Source organism: Ochotona curzoniae, unplaced genomic scaffold (assembly GCF_017591425.1).
Source record: "Ochotona curzoniae isolate NIBS_2020 unplaced genomic scaffold, NIBS_Ocur_1.0 contig_517, whole genome shotgun sequence".
NCBI classification, from domain to species: domain Eukaryota; kingdom Metazoa; phylum Chordata; class Mammalia; order Lagomorpha; family Ochotonidae; genus Ochotona; species Ochotona curzoniae.
Genome location: NW_024466454.1, coordinates 2,725,932 through 2,751,065, shown reverse-complemented (window position 1 = coordinate 2,751,065; position 25,134 = coordinate 2,725,932). Strand labels below are relative to the sequence as shown.

General features: G+C 49.8%; 1 protein-coding gene across 1 annotated transcript in view; it reads left to right on the top strand.

Annotated features, from left to right (window-relative positions):
* SPON1 (spondin 1) overlaps window positions 1–25,134 on the top strand; it is a 279,261-nt gene that overhangs the window by 243,986 nt on the left and 10,141 nt on the right. Inside the window, exons 7-8 of the mRNA XM_040989073.1 lie at window positions 14,408–14,472; window positions 23,741–23,942. Coding sequence (XP_040845007.1) covers window positions 14,408–14,472; window positions 23,741–23,942 — 267 coding nt within the window. The remainder of the gene's footprint in view (window positions 1–14,407; window positions 14,473–23,740; window positions 23,943–25,134) is intronic.

The following is a 25,134-nucleotide window of genomic DNA, read 5'->3' as shown; positions in this document are numbered from 1 at the left end:
ATAATGATGTTTCAACATCAGAGGGTCCCAGCTTCCAACTCTGGCTTGTATACTAATTAGTTGCGTGAATAGGAGTGAACTATTCGGTTCTCTGAGTCTCAGTTTCCTCATCTGTAAATTCCTCCCAACGAGACTGTTAACATGTAGATGAGACAGCATGTTAGCATGTTTCTTGCCTAGCATGCAGGCCATCGCATTACTCAGTGGCTGGTTTGGTAATGAAGATGAAAATAAGGATAATTGGCTGGAAAAGGGGTACATGTAACAGGTGTGTTTTATAATAAATATATTATAAATAAAGATCCTTAGGAAAAAAATCTTTCTTGAAAAAAACTATTGCTCAGTCTCATCAAAGCCTTCCTCCTTCCCCTGTACCTGAGCTAGGAAATGCTCAATTGAATCACAAATGATGAAAAAATTATGGTAACATCCAGCTTCAGATTTCTAAGCTATTTATGCTCTGCCTTTCACTTTGGAAGGCTGAGCTGTGCCCATGAAGCTGGAATGAAGATGTGTGAACAGTCTGGTGTTTGAAAAATAATAGTCATTTTTATTGTTACTGCTTCAAGCATGGATTATTCCCATGATTTATTTATTTCAAGAAACTTCAAGTAGAGGGAAATTGCTCAATAGCTAGAGATGATTGGATTATCGGTGGGCTCTGTGTAAAGGAGGAAAACTCTCATCAGAACCGAGTCTGAGTGGCAGTCACATCACCGCCCTCAGCCTAGGTCGCAAGAGGAAGGAACTGAAGACTGACAAGTTTTGAAAAAGGACAGATGGGGTCCAAGAACTGAGATTTTCAGCCCTATCTCCCCAAGTGTAGTGTTGCCACATCTAAAACATTGGTAGAATTCCCTCAGATCCTCATTTTATGCACGATTGTGCCATTTTCCTATAAGGTGACATCGTCATTACAATTCCCAAATCGGATTTAAAAAAAAAAATTATCCACTAGTATGGCAGTTACAGAGAAAGGGGAGTGAGAAAATGGCTGTCCACTGGTTCATTCCCTGGATGGCAGCAACAGCTGAGGCTGAACCAAGCCAAAGCCCAGAGCGAGGCATTCCATACAGATTTCCTATCTGAGTTCAGGGGCCCATTTTTTGCTTTCTCTGCATCAGCAGGGAGCTGAATTGGATGTGGAGCAGTCAGAACTCGAATTGGAACTCTTAGTGCATACTGGCGTTACAGGAGATGCCCTAATACCCTGTGTCACAAAGCCAGTTCCAATTTGGATGGCTTTTAAAATAATGATAACCATAGCTCACACTCTTGTATGGCTCCTAAAGCATGGCAACATTTAACCCTCACAGCTTTCAATATTTGAGTTAACTTAAGTTTCATCTTAGAGATGAAGAAAGTAAGACTCAGAAAAATGCCCTCACTGGGCTAGGGACACACTGCAGGGAAGTGACCAGATTCAGGGAGGCCCATTAGCCTCTCCCACTCCTCCCACAGCAATATCATCCTCACTGAACTCATTCATCAACAGGGCCAGTAACCTAGTGCCTGCATGACCACAGAGAAGTACCTTGAGACAACACAAGTGTTTTCTCCTAATCCTGGAGGTCAGAAGACTCACACCAGTCTGGACAGGGCTAAGGTGGAGGTGCTGGCAGAGCTGGTTCCTCAGGAGGAACCCAGAGACCTCTTCCAGCCCTGGCAGGTTGCTGCTGGCACCCTTTCCGCCTCTGCCTCTATCCCCCCATTGCTGTCCACTCTTCTTTGGTTAGCTCTCCCTGGGACTCCCTTTCCTGAGGCCACATACACTCCAGGATCAGCTCCTCAGCTCAAGGTAGCCAGCCTGCAGACCTACAAAGTTGATTGGACATAAAGGTAACATTCACAGAATCCAGGGATTTTTGAGCTGGATATCATTGGACACCAGACATCAATCCACTTTGGAAATACATGCTTCATGTAGTGAGTCATCCCTAAATGTCAAATTCTCTGTGTTGAAATTTAGACCCCAGCTCTTCATAGTTTTATATAGTTAACCTCTCACTTGTGTGTGCTTTGGGGCTTTCATATTTGTTTGCTTGCTTGTTCACTTGTTACACAAACTTAATTTGAGCTCCCTGGTAGAAATAACTTACTAAACCCCCATCCTCACACCATCTGTCCAAGCTGGATAAAGTCAGCTGGATCTTCCAGGTCAGCTCAGACGGGCATACAGAAAGAACCATTCTTTACCTCTCCAGCCTGGTACTTAGCACTTACCATTGCCAGGTACTGGGCAAGCATTCTGCACTCACAGCTCTTGCATCTCTTGCAACAAGCTTGTAAAGTAGACAGCAACATTCTTATTTTACAGATGAGAAGATCAAGGTGCAAAGAGTGAAGTAGCCAACCCAAAGTTACACAGTTAAGCCACATAGCTGTCAAAACCCTGCTTCTGCAAAATCAGATAATTCCCAAAGCTGAGTAATACTCTGTATTTGGGCTTCCTTTAAAAAGCAGGCACAAGCTCACAGACTCCCCAGGGGTGAGTTATAATTGCTTCCATCATCACATTATTTAAGAATGTGTAAAGATAACTGTATACTAACTTCTTATGCTTATAGCTCTCTCAAGACTAATAGCAAAACAGCAATTCTAACAAGAAGACAAATACAGCGACAAAGCCTCTAAAATACTCATTCAGAGCTTTGCTTTAATGTGGAGTGTGATGCTGCTTTGCTGAAATCAGATGACTGCTCATCATCCAGATGTGCCGCTGACTGCCCTGGTCTGGATCCTTCAATCCGGAACCCAAACACCAGGGTCCTTGGCCTGACCCACTTCTCCCACCCTTCTCTCAACACCCTGACCACTCACCCCTCATGTAACAACACAGGAGGGCTCTCTCTTGAGGATGTCATTGGTTGGTTAGTTCTTTCCCGACTAACTGTAGCAGCTGGTTTCTTGGGAATAGACTCTAAGTCAAAATCAGCTGCCGGAAGTGATTAGGCAGTGTTCTTGGAACCACAGCTGGAAGGAGGCAGGGAGGAAAGAAAGCAGGAAAAGGCAAAGAAGAAAGCTTGAACTATTTCATGGCAGGCTCACTGAAGGCCTTGGCTAAACCACTGTGCTGCAGTGGCTCTTTGAAGCTGTCCTACCTTAGGGACAAGGGACCCAACCTGTGTACCCATGGACCAGGGCCCCTGGAAGGAGTGACCTGCAGGAGGACTGATGGCTACCTTTGAGCAGCATTCCTGTAGTTGAGAAAGAATTCCTGCATTCCCCAAGAGGGCTCTGGGCAACATAACGGCATCGACCTCACCAGCCCTCAACTAAGTGCAGAGGGCCAAACGGATCCCAGCCTCTGGCACAGCCCAGCTCTGCTGCTTGATTAGCAGGCCTTTGCAGGATCTGTAACATGCTTGCCTTGACCTTTTCATTTTTATTTTTAGCATTGTTTACGTAGTCAAGAAGGATGCACACCCATGTAGGTCTTCAATTAAGATAGGGTGGGTTGAGATACGGAGGAGCGTAGGTGGCACAAATATTTCGGCCCTCTTTTTTTTTTATCTCCTATGTCTGTTGGGATGGGGGAGGGACTATTCCTCACTGTCAAATTACATCAACACCCAGGAATGAGGGGCAGTAATTTGATGACCCCCGTCGGGGAGAGTGTTCCAAGAATGTAATTTGAGTGGTTTCAATAGTTCTGAGACATTGTTGGCTTTGTTGCACCAAGGCTGAGAAAATCTTTCCAAGCTCTATTGGCTGACCAAGTCCACTTTACTACATCACAGACCCAGATACTGGTTGCAAAGCTTGGCCAAAAGGGTTGTCCAACATGTTCTGCTTTCCATCCTCTGACAGGGCATTCAATATCCACTGCTGGCCCAGATGAACAGGCTGTCCTGTCCCTAGTGTACATCTGGGCATGTTGCCCACTGCACAGGCATCAGCAACTAAGGAAACCCAGTCCTAAGGTCAGAGCACATATCCTGAGGTACCCTGTAGCTGGGTTTGAGTCCAGTGATATAGTTGGGGAGTCCACAATAATTCCCGCCTGGCGTGACCTCAGACTTGACTCTTGCATGGGTCAGCTAGTTCAGGATCAAGTTCAGTCCATCACCTGCACCAGCCAATGCACATGTCAGTGGATGCAGCTGCCTGATCAGTTCAACCACCAGCCCCATCTCTCACATAAACTGACAGGTGCTGCAGCCAAGCCAAGCCCAGCTATCCATAAGCCTGGCCCTCATGCACATCACACAGTACCGTGACCTAATCAAGGTGACCCTCTATAGTCCACACTGGGCCTGCCACGAGCTCCAGGTTTTGTGGATATTAGCAAGTGCTATGGCCTAACTCTGCCCAATCTGTAATCCATCCAGCTCTAGTGCATACCCATGGGTGCTGTGGCTTAGTTCAGCTTAACCTACCCCTAGACTCAATCCACACATATGCTGACAGGGTCCATTGCCTTGTCCAACCTGACCCATTCCCAGCCCTGGCTCTCACCAACAGGAGCTGCAGCCCAACAGGGAATTGCCCACATTCCCCTACCAGGTCCACTCTCAAGCCGCTGATCTTTCTTTTGCCAACAAGTACTGCAGTCAGCCTAACATGTCTCACGCACAGTCCCAACATTTGCCAGTGGGTACTATGGCCTAGCTCAGCTAACTGGAACTCATTCTGGCTCTTGTGCATGGCAGCAGATGCGGCAGCCTAGCCCAGCCTGACTTACCCCCAGACCAGTCCCAACACCAGTTGACAGGTGCTACAGTCCTGCCTCGCCTGTCCCAGCCCCAGCTTTTGCACACACCAGCAAATGGCAAGTGATGCCATTTAGCCATCCAGACATGCCCTTTGATTCTCCCCTCCCCCACCCTATCCTGTTTGACTCAGCTCTCTTACCTAATTGCAAGCACAGTAGCCCAGTCCATGGAAGCTCCCAGAAGTCACTGCCCTCTTGTCAAACATGTCCTCAGTGGCCCCACTCTCACATGTCCCCAGACCCCCTACCCTAGGCAATCTGCAGTACCCCTGCCCTGCAGTGATGAGTGGCATGTTAGCCCACCATTTCCCACCTTCTACCATGCTGAGCTGCCATGCTGAGTTTCCCACATGTCTTTAACTTATTTTTTAATCGAGTACAATAGGCAACTATGCTGGCACACTGGCATAGTTAACATAGAGGCACAGAATGCCCACCAGCTATTGGCTACTTCTCTCTCCCAGCAGTGTAACCCTTGCCTAGGTACAAAACAACCTAGGCAGTTGCTTACAGCTGGGCTACCTCAACTTTTAAAATTCCCACAGTAATATAAAATGCTGAAATTCCCCTGGAGAACTAAGGATAGCCTAAGAAGATAGCCACATCCTCTCTCTGCCCTGCTGCCACCCCTGCTGCCAGGGGCCCTCAGAGCTGACTCTGAGAAAGAACAGAAGGAGACATCTGCCATGTCCTCCGATTGGAGCTGCCACAGATGCCTGAGCTAGCTCCGTGGCGTCACAGTCCCAAAGGTTCATGACTACTTGTCTGGACGGCGGTAAAAGCCATCTCCAGAATGAAGAGCAGAGCCTGAGCTCAAACCCACGCACACCAACATGGGGTGCAGGCATCACAGAGTGCAGCCATGAACTTTTGAAGGCCCATCCTAACCTGCTAACTCACTGAAAGGACGGTTGGCAGTAGTGAAAGATGACAAGGCAGCCAGAGTCCTCTAACCCCACAGTCAGAGCCATCCAAATAGCCTTTTTCTTACATTATCTCATTTGATCCTCAAGCACTATTACTAACTATATTCCTAGAGGGACATCTCTTTAAATGAGTGGACCTGTGTGTGTGTGTGTGTGTGTTCTTAAATTCCAAGAGGGACATCCCTTTATGTGCCAAATACAAAATTTCTCCTAAAATCTCCAAGGTCACTCTGAACTTTAGACAGGTGAGGGTGTCATGAATGGAAAGGGTTAAGCCTTCCCAGCTGTGGAAGAGCAGTTGTTTTGTGTTTAGATAGCACCATTCACTCAGGCCACATTCCCAAGAAGCCTATTTGATACTAATGTGTTGCGCACCTTAAGGCTCTCATGCTTCCAGTCCAGGTCATTTGGAGCTTGTTACTTAACAATTTGAAAGCCTTCTATGGAAATCACTGGATGAAAGGAAGCGAAATGTTATTATATTTAAGGATCCAGCAAAACATACAATGCCTGTATCAGATGCTTGTTAGTGGGGAAAGAGAAGAGGTAGCTGATGAATTCTCATTTCTCCTGAAACTGCTTTTATTTGAAAGATACTCCTAGCCCAACAAAGCCTAAAAGGCTTTGACATTGTCAGGAAAAGAACCCACGAGGGTCGGGAGGGCTCAGGAGTCCCATTCCCTGCTGCAGCTCTGCTGCTCCCAGCCCCGCTGCCCTGCGCCTGCCGCCCTGCAGAGCCCACTCCGGCCTCACACAGTGCCTACGTCCACAGCCTTCCTTGCTGCCCAGCAGAGAAACCCACAGGACTCTGCCTCGGACATGGCCTTTTCTGCTTTCTTTCCTTGATGGTGATATATTGTGCTTGGAAAGTCAAAAGGCACAGAGAGGTGGATGATGCAAACTCCCATCCTTTCCTTTGCTTCCCGGTTATCGAGAGCCCTTCCTGCCCCTTGACGTCAACCCATTTTGTCGAAGTCTTCCAAGAAATGGAATTGGACGGATCTTTACTTTGGTGCACAAATTTTTTAATTCAGTTTTTTCTCATGCTATGCGTTCTCCATGAACGTTTTGAAGATCCTTGATCTATCTTTCCAGAGATATTTTATGTCACCAGAAACACATGCGTGCACACACACACAGCTACATATATACTACACACGTACACACATTGCACGCACACCCACATATTACACATGTGTATATGCATATCTATACACACCACACTCATGCATGTGCATGTCCACAGTGTATACACAGGCACACACACATGTCATTTATACCTCCTGCTTCTTTGCACAATGGTAGCTTGGTGTTTTCCAACTTGTTTACTGTATAAAGGATGATATACCTTGTATCTTGGAGATCATCTCACGGGTGACAAGTTTATTGTGATGAACCCCAAGACCATGTAGCAATGAAAAAGATATAAGCATATACAAAAGCACATGTATATGTTGCATTATGTATGTATGTGTGCGAACTACGATCTCAGGAGTATGACAGAGCAAATATCAACTGATGGCAGCTGCTAGATTAGGCTAGGAAGATAACAAATCCTTCTCCCTCCTTCCTTCTCTCTCTCCCTCCTTCCACCTGCCCTTTTTATTCCCTAAAATATGGTTATGCAATTTTTTTTCAAATTCTGCAGACCTCAGTCTGTAAGGTATACCGACATTTTGGTAGCATTCTTCCCTAGCCGTTTGCTTGTGCATCAGTGTCTGTCTTACAACATTGAGCGCCTTTATCTAGGAAGTCCTCCTAGCACCCAGTGCAGTAGTGCGGTCTCCCCCTCGCTAGCCCTAGCCGGCCTCCTTGCCCCTCCCTGCCCTCCAGCTCTGGGAATGAGAGTTTGCTGAGGGCAGGCGTGGGACAGTGCATCCCTTGTTCAGCATCTAGAAGGAGCCTGGCACAGATTAGTGGCTCAGTCATCGCTGGGCAGAGTGGCAGGTGGCATGGTGATTGGATGGATGCTTAGTATTCCCACACTAGTATCGCTATCGTGGGACCTCGTTTGAATCCTGGCTCTTCTGCTTCAGTCGGCTTTCTGATAATGCACATCTGGAGAGACAACACGTGGCGCTCAAGCACTCGGGGCTGTGGAGCTCTGGGTGCTGGCTCTGGCCTGGTCCAGCCGTGACTGCTAGGAGCCTGTGGGGAGTAGAACAGCCAATGGAAAATTGAGCACACACTCTCACCCTTTCTGAATTTCACACAATATGACAATAAATGAATAAAATTTGGAAAATAATGATTTCTGGAGAAATAAATTCTCACCAGTAGCTCCCACAAGGGCTCTTGCAGCAGCATGTCACAGCCATGGGTGTCTGCAGTGCCCCCCTGCTGGGCTTTCACTTCTGTGCTTGTCTCAGCCCGAGAACCACCCTGGCCTGGCATCTCCCACGCGTGGGCACATTCTCTCTCTCACCTGCACCCTGAGCCTCTCATCCGTCTTGGGTGGCACTCTGCAGCATATGTCACTCATCTTTTAGAATATGACTGCATGCCTGTCCTACCCCACTGCCACATGAGCTGCCTGGCCTCCTGGCAGCAGGGCCTCACTTTGTCTTCTTGAATCAGTGAGTTGCTGGCAGGGGTAGGGGCAGCACTCTGGGCATGGCTCCTGCTGTCTCTCTGGCTGTTCCTCTCTGGCTGTTCCTCCATCCTCCTCTCCATCCCTCCCATCCCCCCGCTGCCCGGCCATCCACCCCATGGCCTGCCTTGTGGCTTTAACCACTACCTACATGCTGATGGCTTTCAAATATATGTCCTCAGCCAGGACTTCTCAGTTGAACTCCAGCCTCATCTGTCCATTTGCCCTGGTGTTTACCCTTGACACCTCAGCCTGTGTCAACAGAGCCCGTTGAGTCTCCCATGAAAATGTATCTCACATCCCACGCCTTCCCAGGGTTCCACTGCTCGTCCCCACCTGGTGTCATCGGCAGGTGCCTGCCTGGTGGCCCTGCTGTCCCCTGCCCTACTACAGTGCAATCACCCTCTCCCTCTGCAGCCAACAAGCTGCTGCTTCCTCTTCCTCCTCCTTCCTTCTTTTTTAAATCTTTATTTTTCATGATACAGATCCTTAAGCTCAGGGATTTCCACACTCCTCCCCTCTTTCTTCCCACCCCCTGTACCCTCCTTATCCAACAATCTTCTAAACATCAGAATGAGGCGATGCTGCTCTCTGCTCATGCATCCTCCAGCCGTGCTCTGGCTCCATCCTGCACAGAAGCTCCTAAATCACGCACAAGGGCACTCAGTGAAGGCCAGAGGCCTCCCCCAGCTTGTCAGTAATTAACTATCTCATTAACTCATTTATTATTCCTCTCCACACATCCCTGCCTAGCCGGGAGTGCAGGAGCGCAGCAGCTAGCTCCTGCTGTCACCTGGTGTCAGGGACAGGACCTGAAGCTGGCAAGGACGAGCTGGAGAGAAGGGGATCTTGTGCTGTGTCTTTAAGACCACCACAGGTGTGTTGCCATGGGACAAGTTTAATTTCTTTAATTTTTTTAAAAAAAAATATATATTTATTGGAAACGCTGAGTTACTGAGAGGGAGAGACATAGAGATCCCCCATCTGCTGGTTCACTCCCCAGATGGCCCCAATAGCCAGAGCTGGACAAGTCCAAAGCCAAGGGCCCAGGAGCTTCATTCAGGTTTCCCACATGTGCACTTGGGCCATCTTCTGCTGTTTTCCTACTTTCCAAGGAACATCAACAGGGAGCTGAATCAGAAGTGCCAGTGCTGCACTGAGTGGCTTAACCCGCTAGGCCACAGCTCAGGCCCCAGTTACAGTCCCTTAAAGGGGGACGGCCCTCACAGGTGAGGCACATCTGGCCTCCCTGGGCTCTGTGTCCAGCACTGGGCTTGATATGCTGTCTGGCAGCCTCTCTCATGTGAGAGCACACAGCCCCTGCTTTGCAGTGTCCTTCCTGGCTGGGTTTGGTGCTGTGAGGTCAGAATATCTGGCTCCTGGTCTGGCCCCCAGTCTCCCTGTGGCTCCTGCCCCGTCCTCACATTTGCTCTAAATGTTGGAGCAAGAGACACGAGATTGCCCACTGGCTTTGTGAACGCTGAAAATAACATGATAGAAATCCAGGAAATTCAGTCAGACCCACGCGTGGCACTCGGTCACCAAAAGACCAGCTAACTCAACAGCTATGGCCAGTGTGTGTAGATTGACAGACGGTCACGGGCGATGAGGGGCCTCGGTGCACCTGCAGAGTTACTGAGAGGGAGGGACAGGCTGAAGGGGCCCTGAGGCAGGACCCTCCCTCTCCAGCTTCAGAAACGTCATGCTTGCTCCCACAAAGCCGTCTCAAGGGAAAATTGTTATCTGTGAGCATTATGCAATTTTCCCATCGGAATTACAGGCTGTGTTTGAAAAGAAATAACAAGAAATTGAATTTGAAATGCTCCTGTACAAACGCATCATCTTCTGGTGGATCTGTTAATGGCTTCAGATACCTTCTCTGGCTTTGAAATAGCGGATCAGACAACAGCTCGTGACAGCAGCTGCTTCAGGGGCCGAGGCGCAGAGCAGGCACTTAGAAACAGTCAGCCAGGCTGCCGGGGTGTGACCGGAGGCGAACTCGGAACTCGTGAGGCTGCCCATGCTTCCGACGTGGCCTCTGCGTGCCATTCCTTCGTCTCCTTCTACGACTGGCATTTCTAGCATGGTGCTGTGGCTGATGTTGCCCTCTGCTCTTGGCAGCGCCACCACCCAGTGCTCAGATGGCTCGCCCAGGCAGACCACATGAGATCGTGGGCACCAAACGGGCACCACATGTGTATTTACGACCTGATCAAGCCAGGCCTGTCAAAATGACAGGAGGCTCCCTTGGGGCATGACTGATTTTACAGCTGCATACAACCCTCTTATCACCTCATAAAATGGCTCACTGCCTACTGCTCAGCACTAAGGGATGAAGAAGTTACTTTCCAGCCAGGAAGCCATCAGCGCCGAGGTGTTAGGAGGGTGATATGTTGGAATTCTGGGAAATGGTGGGAGCAACTAGGTGAACCTCCCACGGGACTCCAAGTGCTGCTCTCCAGGAGGCAGCTGGGAACCCTGGGCTCCTCGGAGGGCTTCACCAGCCTGGAACTGTGGTCATGCTGAAAGACACGTGACAGTGCAGGAGGGGGCAGGGTGTGGAGAGAGAACAGCCAGGGATAGCAGGAACTCAAGTATTGCAGTTACACACCCACCATCTCCATCCCTTCCACCCCCGGGGGATCCGCAGGGGCTGATGGTCTTCAATAAGCCACTCAGTGGCCCTGAGCCTGTTTCCTTATCTCAAGTGCAACTCGTCAACCAAAGGACTTTGTAAGAAGCAAGTTGATGATGGGATGTCCACATGCATCACACCGGTGTGTGAATCTCCACCTGGGATTTTGGTGCCACTGGGGTGAGCCCTCTTTATGTAGCACCATGCTTCCCTGCACTTCAGGGAGCCTGCACCACCCTCCCTCATCATCCATTCACTGCTCAGGATAGCAATGACCCTGACTGCACTGTGGACATCATCTGATATCCCTCCAAACATGGCCAAGATATGCAGAAACTAGACTGTGCTGGGATTCAGGGCAGCAGGTGCACAGCCCCTGGGCCCTGTGCTCTCTGCCAGTTCACGATGGCTACAAGTGTGGTCTCTACAGCCCAAGTGAAATTTAAGCACCAGCTCAGCCATTGCCTAGTCGAGAAAGTCATTTAGCCATCTCAATCTGTTTCTGTGGATTCAGAAGGAATGCCTGCCTTAGAGACGAGTGGCAGGAGTCTGTGAGATTCTGTATGTGGGTATTAAGTGAGGTATTCACCTCCCCCTCCATGAGAACAGCACGGAATTGCTGCTGTGTGTGATGTTTCTTGTTTCTCCGACCAGAGACTGCATCTCGTTTCTCTTCCTGAGGGCAGGAGGCCCAATGGGAGCTCATGGCCTGGCACCACTCCAGGTCTGGGGGTGTTCAGCATCAGCGCCCCTAGGAGCAAAGCGGGGCATAGCAGGAAGAAGCACCTTGCCATTCAGAACCAGGAGACAGAAGCAGAGGGTCAAGAGGCAGGGAGGTGGAGGAACAGAGGGGGTGGAGAGGAGCCAGGCAGGGCCAAGGCCCAGGCTCCAGGCTCTGCTTGTGGGCCTGGCCAAGATGCCTAGGGGTGTCACTCACCAGGTACCGGAGCAAAACCACACACAGACACAAGTGACCTGTAGTGCCTTCTGGGCTTTTTTTTTTTTTTCTTTTAACTGGTGTGTCTTTGACGTCAGCCTAACAAGGCAGGGATTGGGAATGCCCTGTGATTGTGTGGAGACTCCCCCGGGGACCGTGACGGATCCTGCCTGCGCCGCAGAGACTTGTTAAACCAAGATTTTCACTGAAGCCTCATATGTGGATTGCTTACTCTGGAGTTGAATCCTTCGTGCTTTAGAATGTGAAATGCGCAGAAGCCCCATCTGTGGCGTCCTCTGGCCACACACCCCTTCCATGAGCTGTCGCTCAAGACTAAGAGCCCAGCTACCCCTGAGGGAAAGTTCTCCCAGCTCGCAGGGCTTGGAGCTGCCCTGGCACACTCACCAAGCACCTCCTGTCATCCTTTAGTCCCTTTAGTCCCTCTGGTCATAACTTGAAGCTCTCTAAAACTTTCTTAACTACTAAAAGCAAAGGGGAGAGCTGCTGTGTAGTGTGGAGCATCCACAGTGTGTACTGATGGGAGGCGCACCAGGATGCAGTAGTTAAGAAGATGCAAAGCCATGGTGCGGATCAAGGTGCGCTCTATCTTGCAGTATATGGACAAAACTACATAGAATGTGCATGCGCACACAGGTGGATGCACAGCATAGTGAAAGGGGGAAGATCCCTAGTCAGCTGTAATAGTGTGGGAAAAGAGGAGACAGAAGGCCAGCTGGAAGTTGGAGTGTGAGATGCTCAACATTGACGTTGTGTGCGTCTGTGCTGCTAAATTTCCAGCAGTAAGGGTATGTTATTCTGGTATTTTAAAAATCAAAGAAAAACAGCAGACCGAGGTGCTAGAGAGGGATTGTGGTCCCTAAGGAGCTTGGAGATGGCCATAGACATTGCGGGAAGTTGTGGGTGCATGTAGGCAGGGAGCGGACACGGTCAATTTGGCGGTCTGTGAGGATGAACTAGGGCAAGGCAAGAAGATACTGCAGGCGGGGTGGCCAGGAGTCCAGGGGAAGCTGGAGCTACAGAAGGTCATGGGGCCTGACTGGCGTGGGGGCTGGGAGGAGGAGGAAGGGGTCATATTCTGATTCTATCCAAGTAGCTGGTGGATGTGGCTCTCATCCAGCGGGAAGAGGTCTAGGGTCATATGAAGGGCTTCGGTGTGGGACATCAAGGTTAGGGGAGACCCTGTGCTGGCCCTCAGGAGATGTCATTGTAAACAGCTTCCCAGGCATCCAAGAGATATTTGTTAGGAGTGAGAGAGAACAAATCAACAAACGCCTCATAAGAAATGTAGCAGTTGCATTGGGACCAGGAGATACTTTTCCTATGGCCTTGAGATTTTGGAGACATCTATGCATCCAAAGAGTCTTTCCTTCCAGCGAAAGTGGGCGTCCCAGGGAGTCTGCGCTCAGGGTACAGCTTCCCCAGCTTCCCCAGCGGGCTGCCTCTGCTCACCTGTCCCAGTCTTTACCGTCAACAGGATCACCAAGCAGCAGCTGGGCTGCATCTGGCAGGGCCCCCTGGCTCCTCCCCTGGAGGGCAGACAAGACTCCGTGGACCAGAAGGCTTTTATCATCCTTGGGTCTGAGCCTTGGGAGGCCTCTGGACTCCATCCCCTCCAGTCTCCTTAAGGACTGTAGGATTGTCTGGAAAAGTTCAATAATTCATCCCAAATATGTTCCATGCACAGCCCTAAGGAGTGGGACATTGCTGCAAGCCAGCCAAAGTCTCTACTCCCCGGGACCCAGGCATGTGTTCCACTGACCACAAAGCTTTTCCTTCCCCAGCTGGTGATGTTCTGGGTCTTTCTGTGCCTAGTGGATAATGGTATGTGAACACCACTGCACCCAGGCCAAGTACGTGGGAGAAGCAGGGCCAGCCGACTCCACTCTGGAGAAACCCCCCTGCCAGAGATAAATACAGACCTTGCCAAAAAGTTTGACACCTGTCACCCCCGTGTGGCATTGAAAACAAAGACCCAGCCATACCCCAAAATAAAGTTGAGCAAGATCAACCAAGTTCAGGCTTTTGCCCCAATCCTGGCCACCACTGAACACTTTCCTTCAAAATAGAAATTATCAAAACACTCTTTGGAACAATGATTTGGGATTCTCCATGCTTTAATGGTGCTCCATGTGCTGTTATCCAAAGCAAGAGTGATATGTGAGAGAAGCCAGGACAGTGAACCCTGGGCTTTGCTTGACAGTCCCCAAGGTCACATGTGGGCTGCATGGCAGATCCTGCTGTCTCAGCTGGGTACAAAGCACATGGCATGAAAGTCTGGCCAGCTGAGGCAGAGCCCAGGCAACCAACTCTGGATCCTGTGGGGAGGGGGCTGGCTAAGCTGGAAACCAAAGGTGTGACTCAGTGGGCCTGACCGTGTCCAGGATGCTCCAGGCACACGAGACCCTCGATTCACCCCTTCTGGTGTTGCTGAGATTCCAGGGTTCCCACATCCCAAGGCGAGCTGGCTTTGCGCCTGGGCAGACGGAGCCTCTCCCTTGCAGAGAGTTGATGTCACCATGTCCGAACTCCCTAGTTCTCATGGACCCAGCTCTGTCCACTCAGTCTGTGCTTCTTTGTTTTGCAGAGTGACGAAGTTCTCACTGTCATCAAAGCCAAAGCCCAGTGGCCAGCGTGGCAGCCTGTCAATGTGTAAGTAGCAAATAGACCCTTGTTCCCTCCTAGCCTTGCACACGAAGCCACCTACCCCATGGCCATCACACACCAGCTGTCATTCAGGTCAGTAGCATTACCTGTCAGATGAATAAGCAAGCACAGTGCTGCTCATGCAAATAACATCACGTGTGCTCCTGGCTACTTGCTCGCTCTCGCCCCCAGTGGCTTTCGCACTGCAGAGGGCTCCGCCTGGGTGTCCTGATTCACCGTGATTCACCACAGACTGAACACACATTTACCTCAGAGTCCACAGGTGTATTTCCTCAAAGCAAATCCCTCTCACTGAGCGACTTTTACTCAGGGTTCTGTCCCCTGTTACTTGGCAATTTCATCTGCTCTTGAATCTCTGGGATCCAGGTTTGTGTTGACAATTCCCCAAATTCTTCTTCAGATAGATGGGTGGAGAGACAAAAAGATTAAATAGATGGATTGTTAGACCGTGGGCCCACTTGACATCTAACCGCAGTCAAGTCCACCCATAATTTAAGCGGCCTGAGCTCTGCCTTGAACTTCGGTTTCTGGGCTCCCAGAACCTGTACAGGAACATCAGCTTGGGTTCTCTGAGAAGGCGAGCACCCAACGGCAGGTGTGGGCTGGGCTCTGGGAGTCATAGCGTTTGGATATCAGGATTCCCTCGAGGAAGCAGAGTTGAATGAAGCGTAAAAGCTAAAGCAAGATACATTCAGAAGAGAAAGAGGAAAGGAAGAAAGGAGAAAGACATCATTTACTGTGAGAATCCACTGTGTGTCAAGTACCCTGGTAAGCCCTTACGTTGATGATTGCACTTGGCGTTCCCCCTAACCTGACAAAGTAGGGATTGGGGTGCTGACACTGAAGTTACAGGGCAGGCCCAGTGTCGACATGCAGTCCCAAACCCAGCTGGCGCTAATGCCTACACCGTAGCCTATCACAAGATCCTTCTGGTTAAGTGACAGCTCATTCATTGTCCCACTTTAGAATTAATCTATCTATCTGCCAGTCAGGCTTCTGATCAGCATGAAATTAGCAGTGTGACCAGATCAAATTGCCTCCACCTCAAAGCAAAACAGAATCTTGACTCTCACTTATCCTCCTGTCAAAGATGATTGAAACATTTCATGGTGTCGATGAGCATTTGTCATCGGTCTCCAAATAAAACGACTGGGAAAGGTACTTAGGGCTCCGAGGTGAGTAGAGCAGCGTTTCTAATGGAACTGCCAGTTCAGTGGGATCTGTCAGCCACACAAACAAATGTAGCTTGGCTAAGAGAGAAAGGCAGGGGGGCCAGGAGAGAATGTGAAGGGGGTGCTGGCCCAGCCTGGGGGTCAGAGAGGGCCTCCACCAGGAAGTGCCAGTGTGAAGGTCTGACAAGGTGAAGAAGTAATGCAGGTGGGGCCAGCCCTGTGGCACAGGAGTGGCACTCTGACACGTTAGGGGCACCAGTTCAAGTCCTGGCTACACTGCTTCCTGTTCGGCTCCCTGCTGATGTGCCTGGGAAGTGGGCACCTGTCACTCATGTGGAAACTCAAATGGATTCTCAGGTTGTTGGCTTTTTCTGACCCCAGCTCTTACGGCCATTTTAAGGAGTGAACCAACACATGAAAAATACATTCTTTCTCTGACTCTCTCTTAATCTGCCTTTCAGATTAAAAAAAAATTTTTTTAAGAAAAATTAGAAACAAAGCAAGGAGAACCTTCCAGAAAATCCAGAGACGAACATAAGGAAAGGCCCAGAGTGAGGACATGGGGGGGTGGAGTGTACTTGGAGCATTTAAGATAGATAAATGGTGTCACTAGCTCCAGAAATCGAAGAAGAGTTTGGGGCGGGTCCGTGATATGCAACATTAAGATTTTGATTTTTACACTAGAAGCAATGGGAAATCATTGAAAGGTTATAAGAAGGATGGTGTGCTCAGATCTGCATGCACGCATGCGCACACACACGGCTCCCATGCAAAAGGGTAAGTGAGGGCACTGCGGCAGAGAGCAGGAGAGAATGAACTGTGCTTTGGGTTAGCAAGGGCGTGGTGATGACAATGGAGAGAGAGCCACGTGAGCGATGCCCGAGAAGGAACACAACAGGACGGGGTCATGAGAAAGGGAGGAAGGGAAAGCGAGCATTCCCGTCGCCTCCAGGGCTGAGAAGTCAGCAGAGCCGCGCACAGGGCATCCTCCTATGACAGGGAGCATTCGGTGACGTGCAGAGGGAAAGACCACGAGGCGGGCGCTGAAGGTGCTGGGTTGTTAGGGTGTCTTCATGATGCCCAGCTAGAGGCGGCAAGGCCCCCGGGAGCCGGCTCACCCAGAATCTCAGGGCGACAATCCTGCGCTGAGGTACTGAATTCGGAGCAAACAAGCAATGCCAGTGCCACGGGCGTGGACAGAGAGCTTGAGGAGAGCACTGAAGTTCAGGACTGACTCTAGGAGGGCTCCCGAATGGACCAGTCTGTAAAGGAAAGAGAGGAGGCAGCGCAAGGAGACCAGGCCGGAGGTGTGTTCGGAGAGGAGGAAGGGTGTTCCGGAAGCTGTGCCCCGGCTGCCGAGGGATCATGGCGCATCAGGGCTGCGAAAGGCCCTTTGCAATTATCCGCATGAAACCCCTCTGTGGCCTGCCTGAGAAGCCCTTCTGCTGAATGATGGGGAAGCATCCGGAGCAGGTGGGATGTGAGCAGAAGTGTGGGTCCAGAGTGGACACGCACACGTGGCTCTGTGTAAGGAGAGAGCGGCCCGGGGGCTCTGGGGGATTAGAGGTCACGGGAGTATGTTTCCTGCTTGCATATTTTAAGATTTAGTTATTTGAAAGAGTTAGACAGAGGGAGACACAAAGAACTTCTATCTGCTGGTTCACTTCCCAGACAGCTGCGGTGGCCTTTGCTGGGCCCAGCCAAAGCCAGGAGCAGGCGGTGGGGCCCACAAGCCTGGACCATCTCCCACTGCTTTCCCAGGTGCCTCATCAGGGAGCTGGATGGGAACTGGAGCAGCCGTATGGGATGTTGGCATCTCAGGCAGTGGTTTTACCCACTCGCCACACAGTGGCCCCATGTTTCCTTTTTATTCTTTAAATATTAATTTTTTTATTGTTAAGTCATATATACAGAGAGGAGAGACAGACAGGAGAGACAGAGAGGAGCTGCACCAATCCAAAGCCAGGAGCCAGGAACTTCCCCCAGGTCTCCCACACAGGTGCAGGATTCCAAGGCCCCAGGCCATTCTCGGCTTTCCCAGGCCATATGCGATCCCTGCACATTCAAAGCGAACACATTAACTGCTAGGCTACCACATCAGGCCCACATGTTTCCTTTTCTAAGATGACAAAATCTTTCTGAAAATCAGAAATCAGTAGTTTGGGCCTCCTTCTCCCCTGTGCCCATTCCCCGGACTTCCTGAGGGTGCCACACAACAGAACTGCTGGAGGGCAGACGCCAACTCACCCAGACAGTCCATCCTTGGCCAGCCACATTGCCAGCCTGTTACGGAGACAAGGCTTTTCCTCTGATTTTTCCCATTCCCTGATCTTCCTTTTCCTCTTCCAGATCTCATTAGGAAATCAAGTCAGGATGCCTTGGTGCAGCCAAGCTTCGTTTTGCAGAAAGAGCCCCGCCCCCGCCCTCCCACCCTCCCCCTCCTCCCACCTCCCCCCCAGCCCTTCCCATTGAGGTTAACGGGATGCCACCCTGTGTGAGCCCCAGGGGAGGGCCGGGTTGACCTACTTTGCCAGGTCCTGCCCGCTGCAACTGACTTGATTTTCAATGATTTTCATCTTTCTCCCCACCACTTCTCAACGGACAGCTGTGAATGAACAAATCAGCTGCTGACTGGCTCAGCTCAGTAAGTCAAGCAGGGGCTGCAACAGCCCCACGTACAGGTAGAGACAGGAACCTCAGATTCTGAACAAAAACCCAGAGTTGTTCCTGCCTGTCCCTTGGAAGCTGCCCGAGTCAAAGGGGCTAGATTCTCTGCCCTTCCATTCTGAACTTGGACCACCCACTGGTTCCAGTGGAGGGGGAGGGTCTAAGCTGAGGAGTACTGAAAATACTCAATGTGATTTTTTCTTTCTTCCAATGAATCCTGCAAAAGGATGTGATCTCCTTAAATTCTTCCCAGCCACTCGGCTTAATCTGATGAAGGCAGGGTAGTGGCTGTGCAGCCGGTGAGGAAGGGGCGCAATCTCTCCAGAAACCCACGGAGACCAAGAGGATGGATTTTTCTTTTCATCCAGGGCTGCAAGCTTCAAGCCTACCCCCCGCCCCTCCATTTCCTGCAGCCAGAGCCGAGGTCCATGAGGAACTCAGGATTATAAAGGAAAACAGTAGTTGGACTAGAGGAGCAGGTGGTGGGGCTATGCTTTCGGGCTGAGCTGGAATCCTGGTTGTTAACCAAGTTTTCCCACTCAGTGGGAACCCCATTCATTTTCCTCCACTCATCCAGGACTCTTGTCCAATGAATGGTTTGGGCGCCCCCTCGTGGCTGACCCGGGATTCTGCAACTTTGAAAGCTAGGCATGATCAGCAGCACAACCTGTATTTCCGGGTTTAGGAAAACTTCTGAACCTCACTCATGTGGATCTGCAATAGGAAGAGGGTTAATACATTCCCTAGGAGTAACACTAAACTCCTTTATTGCCTGTTTTGTGGTGTTTCTGGAAGTTTTGTTTGGAAACATTGAAAAAGAAACCTTCAGTGAATCAATTTTTAAATAAATGTTATGTAGTTTTATTTGAATGGCGGACAGACAAATGTCAGAAATTTTCCATTTGCTGGTTCACTTCCCAAATGCCCATAACAGTCAGAGTTAGGACAGGCTGAAGCCAGCAGTCCGGAGCTCAATCTGGTCTCTCCCATTGGTGGCAGGAACGGAACGTAGGTACGCAGGCTGTCTCCTTGTCTCCCAGGAACCTGGAATCGGAAGTGGAGCTGTGGCTGGAGCCAGGGACACAGGTATCTTAAGAGGTGCCATAAGCAAAAGCCTGTCCCCTGTCCCTGCCAAACCCCATTATGTGTGGGTCACAGGAAAAGCAGTCTCCTCCAAACTAAACTTTGGGGTGGAAATGATGTTGCTCCTATTTTGCAAATGTACTTTATGCACATAGTATGGAAATCATTTTGTACAATATTTTTAGCGTGCTTGCATCTGACTGGCTCATCACATGAGGTCAGACATGGAACATTCCACATGCAGCAGCATCCCAAGGTGAGACCACACCACCTGCGACACCAGTATTCCATGGGAACATTGGTTCAAGACTCAGCTGTGCCGCTTCGGCTCAGCTCACAGGCCTGGGGAAGCAGTGTGAGCTGGCCCGGACGCTTGGGCCCTGCCGCCCACAGGACAGGCCTAAATGAAGGGCCTGCCCTCTGGCCTGCTCCACTGCTGGAAGATTTTTCTCTCTCTAACCCCAACAATCAGAAAAAATAATCTTTTTTTTTCCTTTTTTATTTCATACATGACAGCATTTTACTTCTCAGATTTTTGCACTAGATCTGTTCTATGTATGTTCTTGTTTGCTTTATACAGATATTTTCTTTCATTTGCATTTTACAGATATTTTTAATTAAATATTATCCACTCTGCTAATTTCCTTCTTCCTGATTGCCTTCATTGTTTTCAAACTGAGGAAATTAATATTTCTCCTGCTTGCTTTTCCTGCAAAAATGACTTGGGCTGTGATATGGTTGTTCAATATTCCACTCAGTTATCATTAATATTTTTATCAGATTCTAATAAGTGAATCCAATTTTGGTTACAATTAATTTAGCTTCATCCTGCTTGTTGCATAATCCTTCTTTTCCCCTAAATTGAAGAGCCTATTTTGCATAAATTCTTATCTGTATAGTTTCTGGGATGCCCAATCTGTGCCACTAATATGTAGTTTTGTCTTACCCTGAAAATCGCACTTTTTTCATCGTCATGCAGTATAACATGCCCTGATATTAGAATGGTCAGATCAACTCTGTGCTAAGAAAGCATGTATGAATTTAAATTGCAGACAGCAAAATGGAACCCAATTAGCAAAATACCATATTCTGGAAGATACGGCCTGCAAGAAACCTGCCATAGGCTTTCTACTGACAGCTTGAGCAAATCAAAGAACCTGCTCTCATCCAAGGAACACCCACAGATACTCTTCCCATTTCATTATTTTAAATAGCATTTTTAATACAGAAGTAATCCTTGGGAGTGAGTTTAATTAAATTTGAAGGTCAAAGGAAGTAAGGTGGAGCATAGAGAGCCCCACATGCGCCTCCTGGAGTCATTCATTCATTTAAGGAAACATTTGTGAAGAGCCCACTGCCTGCCATCCTCTAAGTCAGGCTGCAGGCAGAACAGTCCTCACTCTGTTGGAACCTAATGGGGAAGATGGGCAACAAGGAGGTCGAGAACAGCGTGGGCTCAGCATGCTGGGGGAAGGCCCAGCAGAAGCCAGAGCAATTGGAAAAGGGCAGAAACACTGCCTCAGGGAGCATCCCATCAGGGGAGACCATGGAGGGGTTTTCTATTCAAAGATGAGAGAGTGAGGAGCAAGGTGCGTCTGGAGGTGAAATGCCATCCATATGCAAAGGTACCATGGGCATGTGGAGGCCAGAGCTTGGCTGCCCCTGGAAGCCCTGGAGCGGGAGGGTCTGGAGCGTGCCTCCCTCAGGCTGCCTGCAGCTTTTGAGAATGTTCACCCTTCCCTCCCAGGTCCCCATCCCTCACCCAGGCATAGTAGCAGGATCAAGTGCTGGGCGGGGCGCTGGATTGGTTTCTCCAGCTTGAGATCCCTGGGTAGGACTGTTCTTGTTCCCTCAGGCATCATTGTGTCACCCATGGGGCACAGGACAAGAATGACTAACCTGACCCAAGGTTACATACTTAGATGCATGGAAGGCAACGGGCTAGGTGGGCAGTCTCTAACAATACCAAAAGAAGCCTGCCTCCCAAGGGACACCTGGACAACCCAAAGGTCGAAGCACACTGGGGGCATAAGGAAACCCCACGAGATGGCAGCAGCCTCTGGTTGGTAGGTACAGCCAGGCAGGCCCAACACTGCCCTAGGAATCGCTCAATGGCCGTACTATACTGGACTATACTGGCCCAGGTGCTAGGCATTGAGCTAAGTTCTCTAGGCCACTTAATGCAAGAACCTTTGGAGTAGACACATATCCCCATTTTGAAGATTTAGACACTGAAGAGTGGGCATGTGGCCTGTTGAGACAGTAGTCAGGATGCCCGTGTCCTGGATCACAGTGCTTGGGTTCCAGTCCAGCTCTGGATCTTCATTTCAGCTTCCTGGGAGGCAGCAAAGATGGGTCAAGTAGTTGAGCCCTTGCCACCCGCATGGGAGTTCTAGATAGATTTCCCAGTGCCCAGTCCCAGCTCTTGTGGCAAGTGAGGAAGAAACCAGTAGATGGCAATGTGTGCTCACTTGCTCACTCAGATTTAGTTATTTTTAGTGCATAACATCATTCTAAAGATTTAGATCCTGAGGCACAAGTGGAGTTGGTGATTTCCTCAATGCCACACAGCTTTAAAAGGCAGTGCCAGCTTGCCAGCCCAGGCTTCTCTCACTGTGTGTATCAGTTGGTCCCATTGGCACCCATGGGTCCAGTTGCCTAGGGTGCCCTAGATTTGGAGTCACCTGGGGCCAGGTGGGGCAGCCAGAATCAGTTGCTCCCAACAAAGGGCACAGAGACACCTATGCAGGTACAGCTGACCAGCTGCTGGCTGGACTGAAGAGACCCATTGGTCCCTGGCCGAGCAGTGCTCATGATTAGCAGCCCGGGGAGTCGTCAGGCCAAGCAGCTTTCAAACCCCAACCTCAAATCCACTTATCTCTGTGCGCTTTTCACTGCCTCTCTGCAAAACAGGAGGACAGCCTTAACCCACAAGGTGGCCATAGGAGCAAATGAGAACACACAGGTGTGTGAACAAGCATTTGCTGAGGGACTGTCCTCCCCCCCAGCAATCTGATGGACCCCCTGCAGCCTCAGCAGCTCCTGAGCCCTTGTCCTGGCAGCAAGAGGGGATAGAGGTCGAAGAGCTCCCTCTTGTGGCCACGTAGTCTTGGGGGTTGTCAGCCAATGATGTCTGCTCTATCACTGGATCCCTGCTCCTAGACAGGAGCGAACAGCAGGTGGGCACTCCAGTGGATAGGCACCTGGGGCCAAGGCAGTGGAGGCAGCCCCAGGCTGCAGAGGATGCTCCCTCAAATGCCACGATAGAATGCCCAACACAGTGGACAGGGACACAGGAGGATTTAGATGAAGATGACTGAGGAAGCGTTGACCTCCAACTGTATGCCCTTGCATCGCGATCTCCATTCTACCACTGAACTTTGCAACTCTGGCTCAGCTACAAAACTTCCAGGGTCTCGGATTCCTCATCCCTAATCTTCCCAGGTCCACCACGAGGAGGAATATTCATGGGAAACATGCAGTATGAAAAATAATGCATGAATTTCAAAAAATTTTTTGTAGCAAAACCTCTCTTAATTGTATTTCCTGTGAAGTTTCTTCTGAGATAGTCCTTGCATGAGGGCCCAGCACGATAGCCTAGTGACCGAAGTCCTCGCCTTGAATGCATCAGGATCCCATATGGACGCCAATTCTAACCTTAGCAGCCCCCACTTCCCATCCAGCTCCCTGCTTGTGGTCTGGGAAAGAAGTCGAGGTTGGCCCAATGCCTTGGTATTCTGCACCCTCATGGGAGACCTGGAGGAAGCTCCTGGCTCCTGGCTTCAGATCAGCTCTGACCATTATGGCTGCTTGGGGAGTGAATCAGATGGAAGATCTTCCTCTCTGTCTCACCTCTTCTCTATATACCTGACTTTTCAATAAAAATAGATCTTAAAATAACAAAAATGATCAAGCAGTTTTTGTTACATTCATGTCACATGCAACACAGAGAGGCACACACACACACAATGAATAGTACTTGAACATTTACTTATTCGAAAATACTCACTGAGCCAGGCACAAGAATAAACCAGACAGAGCCTGCTTTTCCAGAACAAGCTCCAGTGAAAGATGATCACAAACAGCTCAGCGAATAAATAAGCAAGGATATGAGATGTCCTACAGACAATTGCAAACTGGGCAGAATGCTCGCCTGTGGTTCTCTCCATTGCTGGCCTGACAGATGGGCTCAGGAGAGTGTATAAATCCCAGGGTCAGCCATGCTGTCCCCACCCTGTCTCTCATCCCATTTACAACATTTGGACCAGATGTCCCTCAGCATGTGTACCCCAGGAGTTCCCAGAGTAATGCTCTCTGTCTCTGGTTTGCAGGAGAGCAGCGCCATCAGCTGAATTTTCCGTGGACAGGACACGCCACTTGATGTCCTTCCTGACTATGATGGGCCCCAGCCCCGACTGGAATGTGGGTCTGTCAGCGGAGGATCTGTGCACCAAGGAATGCGGCTGGGTGCAGAAGGTGGTGCAAGACCTGATTCCCTGGGATGCCGGCACCGACAGTGGTGTGACCTATGAGGTGGGTGTGCCCCCCCAGGTGGGAGTGATGAACCTCCAGAGCACCCCCTCCTTGCCCAGCTCTGTCGTGGACACAGAGATGAATCTGCTGCAGGCCGTGTCCTGTGCAAATGGACATACGGGTAGGGGAGGCTGGCATGGTGTGCCATCACAGACAGGAGGGTTGAGGCGAGTGTGATGTAGTGACCAGGGATGGACTGGAGAAAGGGCCCAGGTAAAAGCAGACCACAGGCAAGAGAGGGAGCAGCATGCCGAGCACATGGAGAAGAGAGAGAAGAAAGTCCACGTGCGTGATGCAGGGGCAGACCTCACAGGCTGCCAGAGGACAAACTAAGGCATTTGGATTTGTCCAGGATACTGTTTGTCTCAGACATTAATTGGGGTCAGCAAGCCAAATGTGGCCACCAGCTAGAGCCACCAGAAAATCAGTGAAGTCTAGAACAGACATCAGCAAGCTACCACATATGAAGCAAATCTGCCCTATGACCTAATTTGTGGATACAAGTTTTCAAAGCTACACTGATCCACCACACATCATGTGGGGCTGCCGTCCCACGGCAGAACGAAGTTGAGTAGTTGCTGCAGGTTCCAATGTAGCTCAAAAAGCCTGAAATATTTAGCACATGACCCTCTATAGAAAAGACCGTTTGCCAATGCCTGGCCCTTGCAGGAAGACATGTGGGCCTAGGCTGACATGGCTAAGCCATGTCCTCACTGGGGCAACCCCTCCAAAACAGTCTCAGGGCATGAGTCTACCAAGTGAGAGAATTTTCACATTCGGACCTACAGTTTCTAATTTCAGGGTGTGACATGACTACAATTCCTTAAGTACTAATCATAGTTATACTTATTAAATTCCTAAATTGCTTTTGAAAAGATGCATTTATGATTATTTGCTTTCTATGAATACAAAGAAAACAGATTTCCCGCATCCCATTGGTACAGTTCCAAGAAGACAACCCCACTTCCTTCCCCCCTCACTCTGCCTTTCAGCAGGCTTTGCACGGACATAATTCAATCATAGGCTTGATTCACTGCTAACCATCATATTCAACAACTAAAAAATAGAACAGTTCCACAGGAGAAACAAGGACTAAAAAGTGACACTCGTAGCATAAATTGTCCACTTCATTACTATATAGTTTGTTGTCTAATACATATTAACTGCCACAGATCAGAGAAAACATATTTGA